General features: G+C 23.9%; 1 protein-coding gene across 2 annotated transcripts in view; it reads left to right on the top strand.

Annotated features, from left to right (window-relative positions):
- LOC117173523 (3'(2'),5'-bisphosphate nucleotidase 1) overlaps positions 1 to 6,330 on the top strand; it is a 45,142-nt gene that overhangs the window by 24,275 nt on the left and 14,537 nt on the right. For both annotated transcript variants that reach the window (XM_033362161.1, XM_033362162.1), the window contains exon 5: positions 617 to 864. In XM_033362161.1, the coding sequence (XP_033218052.1) occupies positions 617 to 864 (248 nt within the window). The remainder of the gene's footprint in view (positions 1 to 616; positions 865 to 6,330) is intronic.

Here is a 6,330-nt window from a genome sequence, read left to right as displayed (position 1 = left end):
TCTAGTCGGGAGTGGTGCTGACTGAAAACAGATGATTTGGAGCGATTCGCGCGCCATCTGTTGGTCATTCTAAGGACTTATTGAACTACCCTCGTAACTTCTTGATAGGACGCGTCCTTTTTTTTATTCGTAAAAAACAAAGTTGAAAAAAAATTATATAAAAAAAAAATGTGTGGAAAAACGACGAAAGTTACGAGAAAACAATCCAACAAAACCTGTTTACAAATGTCTGTCGGGAATCGAGCGCGCAGCGCGAGTGTCACGATGAGAATGTGTGCCTCAAAGCCTACAAAACTTTAAGAAACTTAATATTTGACTATACTTAATTAAGTGGACAATTCAGAATATGAAGACGCATATAAATACTGCCATCTAAATGAGATATTTTTGATAAATTTTGTTTCAAGCATTCAAAACGCAAAGAACAAATATCCGAGCGCGAAGCGCGAGGTAACATATTATCGAGCGCGAAGCGCGAGATTCAACCGTCGCGCGTCCTAGGCTCGCTCAAACTTGTGAGCGAAGCGAGCCGAGCGCTTAGCGCGCGATGAGAATGTGCCCGCGAGGCGGGCAGATTTTTTAAATAAATTTTCAGAAACTTGGAATGTTTTTCTAGGTAATGTTACTTTTGGAGGGAAAGGCACACGCCTACGTATTTGCGAGCAAAGGATGTAAAAGATGGGATACTTGTGCACCAGAAGCGATTCTTCATGCTATTGGAGGCAAACTTACAGATCTTCATGGGCAGACTTACTCTTATAATTCCGAAACAAGTTTCCCGAATATTGGTGGAGTTTTGGCGACTGCACCTGGGGAAGATCATCGTTGGTACCTGACTCGCATTCCAGAGGAAGTAAAGCAGAGGTTACAGTAGATCCTTCGATACTAAGTATTTAATTCTTAGTGAAAATAGAAAATCTAATCCACATCTTAATAATAAAAATAATAAAAATTGTAATAATAATAATTAGAGAGCGGATTAGCGCTTCTGTGAAGTTAGCTGGCGTGTGCCGCTCGAATTTTTTAGTAGTTTATCATGACAATTTCATTTTTTAATATTTCAAAATTGCAAAATTTCATATTAAAAGCCTTGATTGTAAGATTTTCATTGAATACTTTAAGATTAAAATATTCTAAATTTGTTGGTTTTAATTTTAATCGTACAAAACTTTCTGGTTTCGTGAATTCTTCGAAATTGTAGAGTAACAAATTGAAAAACTTCATAGAATTTTTTAAATTATTATATTTATTTTAATTATTGGCTTTTATTGTGAATGAATACAAGGATCATTACAATTATTATAGAATGCTTTGTATACAAAAATTTAAATAATATAACGTTTAAATTGAACTTGTAAATTATTTTAATAAAAATGTATTTTTTAATCAAACTTAACTTTTAGTTTTTTATTTTGTCTTGAATGATTCAAAATTATATAAAAAATTAATCGAAAGCAAAAAAATTAATCGAAAGCAAAAGCACACTTTTCAGCTTATGAATTTTTAATTTAATTTAGAATAAATTCTAAAACAACGAAAAATTAAGACAATAATGTCTCAAATTCTAAGCTCATTTTGAAACCTGGCGTTAAATATTGCACTTTTTTATTTGATGAATGTCACAAAAAGTTCGACATTTCAAACTCAGCTTTAAAAAAAAGAATTGGTTTATTCTATAATTGATTAATTTCTTTCATTTTGAATGGTTACAATTTTAGGGTTCTGAATTTTCATGGTGAACGTAAAATGTTCAATTTTTACCGATCAAAAGTTTAAATTTTACGATGGAAATTGAAACTGTTGGATTTCGAAAAGAGGAATTTAAGATTTTTAAATTATTAGTTTCTAGACGATTTAAATTAATTTAAAGTAATTTAAGTGGATTAAATTTTGCAATTAAAATTGGAATGATTGAATTTCGAAAAATATAATTGTAAAAATGATTAAATTCTAAACGATTTAAAATTATTTCAAGTAATCCAAGTGGTTTAAAGTTTGCAATTAAAATTGAAATGATTGAATTTCGAAAAATACAATTAAAAAAAAGATTAATTTCTTAACGATTTAAATTTATTTAAAGTAATTCAAGTGGTTTAAATTTTTCGATTAAAATTTATATCATTAAATTTTAAAAAGGAGAATTAAAAATTCAAAAATGGTTAATTTATAAACGATTTAAATTTATTTAAATTAATTTTGGTATTTTAAATTTTGCGATTAGAATTGAAATTTTTGAATTTCGAAATTTATAGCCGACAATTTAAAAAGTGTTTATTTCTTAACTATTTAAAATTATTTAAAGGACTTTTAGTAGTTTAAATTTTGCGATTAAAATTGAAATGGTTGAATCTCGAAAAATATAATCGAAACCAATATTTAATTTGTAAACGATTTAAATTTATTTAAAGGAATTTCACCAGTTTAAATTTTACAATTAAAATTTGAATATATAAATTTTGAAAAGTTTAATTGAAAATTTTAGAATGATTAATTTCTAAGCGATTTTAATTTATTTAGAATAATTTAAGTGGTTTAAATTTTGCTTTTAAAATTGAAATGTTTGAATTTTGAAAAGTTTAGTTTAAATTTAAGAATCATTAATTTCTTAAAAATTTAAATTTATTTAAAGTAATTTTAGCAGTTTAAATTTTGCGATTAAAATTTTAATCGTTAAATTGCGAAGAGTATAATTGAAAAAAAAAACTATTAATTTTTAAACCATTTAAATTTATATTGAATAATTTAAGTGGTTTAAATTTTGAGGTTAAAATTGAAATGATTGAATTTTGTAAAGTGTAATTCAACATTTTTAAATAATTAATTTCTTAACGGTTAAAATTTATTTAGAGTAATTTCAGAAGTTAAAGTTTTACTATTGAAATTTAAATCGTTAGATGGCAAAGAGTTTAATTGAAAAAATTGTATAATTTCTAAACCATTTCATTTTATTTCAAGTAATTTAAGTGGTTTTTAATTATGCAATTAAAATTGAAATGGTTGAATTTCGACCAATATAATTGAAAACAATATTTAATTTCTAAAAGATTTACATTTATTTAAAGTAACTTAAGTGGTTTAAATTTTTCTATTAAAATTGATATCTTTAAATTTTGAAAAGTAGAATTGAATATTTAAAAATGCTTAATTTTTAAACAATTTAAATGTATTTAAATTAATTTTGGGTATTTTAAATTGTGCTATTATTTCTAAGCTATTTTAATTTATTTAAAGTAATTTAAGTGATTTCAATTTTGCAATTAAAATTGAAATGTTTGAATTTTGAAAATTTTTATTTAAATTTAAGATTAATTAATTTCTTAAAGATTTAAATTTATTTAAAGCAATTTAAGTATTTTAAATTTTGCGACTACAATTTAAATCGTGAAATTTGAAAGAATGGAATTGAAAAAAATTATTAATTTCTAAACAATTTAAAAATTGTTAATTTCTAAACGATTTAAAATTACTTAAATCAATAGAAATAGTACTTTACATGGACGCTAATCCGCTCTCTAATAATAAAAATAATAATGTCAGGAGTGAATTGAAGCGGGGGAAATCAAGGCCACAGGAAGGAGAAAAGTACTTAAAATTTATCAAAACTTCTAAAACCCAATTTGCAATTTAATTTTTATAATTGAAAATACATTTCTTTTAAATACTTTGCGATCTAATTATTATTAAATTATTAAAGAATGGATAATAATGTTGATAACAATTTTTTTTTAAAGTTATTTCTTTTTCATCATAACATTTTTAATTCAACAGAAAGTTCCAGTATTTACCTTAATTTTAAAATTGAAAAGAAAAAGGAAGTGTTTCATAAGTTTGATTTTAATATATTCCGCAGTTCCCTGCGAAGAATTTTCCCTGAAGGATTTTTAGGAATCGCCTCGATAAATCGAACTCCGCCTCTCAGTCGTTTTTGCGGCGATACTCGTTCTGAAACAATAAATTTTGTATTGAACAATTTTTAAATTAAGAGCATCCCTGAAAAATGATTCTCTCGAATTCTTTTCCGATATTTTGAATTATTTTCTGAGATAAAAATTTTATCACCTTCAAATTTCTTTAAAAAATGCAACTCTTACATTTTTCATTGAGAATGCACTTTTTTCTATTTGAAAATTCAAATACTTGGTAGTTTAAAATTTATTTTATTGGTTTAATATTCATCGTTTTTTTGAAAATTTATTTTCTATTTTTGTTTAAAAATTAATTTTTTAACATACAATTTAACTATTCGATTTTTGGTTCAAAATTAATAGTTTCTAGTTGAAAATTCAACTAATTGGTTGAAAATGTATGTATTTTTTTTTGTAAATTCGTCTTTTACTGTAGAAAATTAATCTTCTTAACTGAAAATTCAATTAATTGGCTGAAAATGCACTTTTAGGTGCAAGGTTCATATTTTTGGATAAAAAATTGAACTGCTTTCTAAGAAAATTCGTCTTTTTGGATTAAAAATTCAACTATTTGGTTCACATTTTTTTCTCTTAAATAAAAAATCCTATTTGATTGAAAACTGATCTCTTTTGATCTGACTGATTTTGTTGAAAAATGAATTCTTCTTTTTTTACAAGTTCGATTATTTTATTTTTAAAAATTAATTTTTTTATTCGTTCTTTGAATTGAAAGTTCAAATATTCGGTTGTAAATGCAATTTTTTTGGTCTAAGATTAACTTTTTTGGTGAAAGTTCGACTATTTGGTGGAAAAATAATATTTTTTGGTTACAAATTCATTTTTTCGGGTTTAAAAATCAAATGTTTTCTCAATTTTTTTACTTTTTAGCTTAAAAACGCAACTCTTTCGTTGAAAATTCATCTCCTGGTAAAAAATTAACCTTTTTTGTTGTTGAAAATTCAATATATTTCATATTTAAATAATCTGTGATACAAAAAAGCATGCTTTAAATAATAAGTTGAATTTAATTTTAAAAGACAAAATATTACTCGTTAATTTGAAATCCATTTAAATCGAAAAGTAATTCACATATTAATCTAAACACTCAAAAAATGTATTTTTTCAAGATAAAGAATTATCTCAATTTATTATTTGTGAATACTTAAGAAATTACAATCCTTTTTTGTAAAGACAGAAAAATGTCAAGGTTAAAAATTCAAATCTTAAATTTTTCATTGAGAATGCATTAATATTCATCGTTTTATTTGAAAATTCCTTCTCTATTGTTGTTCAAAAATTAAGTTTTCATCATACAATTTAAGTATTTGATTTTTGGTTCAAAATTAATAGTTTCTAGTTGAAAATTCAACTATTTGGTTGAAAATTTATGTATTTTTTTTTAAATTCGTCTTTTGCCGTAGAAAATTAATCTTCCTTGCTAAAAATTCATTTAATTGGTTGAAAATTAACTTTTCGGTGCAAAGTTCATATTTTTTGATAAAAAATTGAACTGTTTTATAAGAAAATTCTTCTTTTTGCCTTCAAAATTCAACAATTTGGTTTACCTTTGTTCTCTTGAATAAAAAATCTTATTTAATTGAAAACTGATCTCTTTTGGTAGAAATTTAATCTTTTTTGGTTACAAGTGCAACTGTGTGGTAAAAAAATTTTTTTGTTTGAAGATTTAACTAGTTTATTTAAAAAATGGTCTTTTTAGTTGAATTTAACGGATTTTGTTGAAAAATTAATTCTTCTTTTTGTTTAGAAATTCTTTCGTTGGAAATTCATCTCCTGGTATTTCCGATTTAAATACATTTGCCTATAAATCATGAAAACTTTTAAATTATTACACCAACTTCATTTTTAAATAAGCTTTGAGACAAAAAAAAACATACTTTAAATAATAAGTTGGATTTAATTTTCAAAGAAAAAATATTATGAGATGTTATTATTTTTGAATTCTTGAGAAATTACAATCCTTTTTTGTAAAGACACAAAAATTTGAACGTTAAAAATTCAACTTTTAAATTTTTCATTGAGAATGCACATTTAGAATTTTTTTTAAAATAATTTTTCAACAGACAATTTAACTATTCAATGTTTGGTTCAAAATCAATAGTCTATGTTAATGAAAAAAAAATATTGATTGAAATTTCCAGGAAGAAAATTTTTTTATATTTATTCAAATTAAATATTGTTTCATCATTAAACTGGATGGCCTTAACACTTTAATTATCTTAAAAATCGAAAATTTTCCGATTTTCGGACACCTTCGAATTGAAGTTGGATAATTAAATATTGAATTAAATAAAACATTCTTATTTTTGATACGGATTTAAAAATCAGAGTTTAAATTTAAATTTTTTAATAGAAATTTTTGGGAGTGATTTTACCATTAACGTATTTAATAATTTCTTCAGCTGTT

Source organism: Belonocnema kinseyi, chromosome 5 (genome assembly GCF_010883055.1).
Source record: "Belonocnema kinseyi isolate 2016_QV_RU_SX_M_011 chromosome 5, B_treatae_v1, whole genome shotgun sequence".
Classification (NCBI taxonomy): Eukaryota; Metazoa; Arthropoda; class Insecta; order Hymenoptera; family Cynipidae; genus Belonocnema; species Belonocnema kinseyi.
Note: the sequence above shows the minus strand (reverse complement) of the source record. Positions and strands in the feature narration are given on the sequence as shown.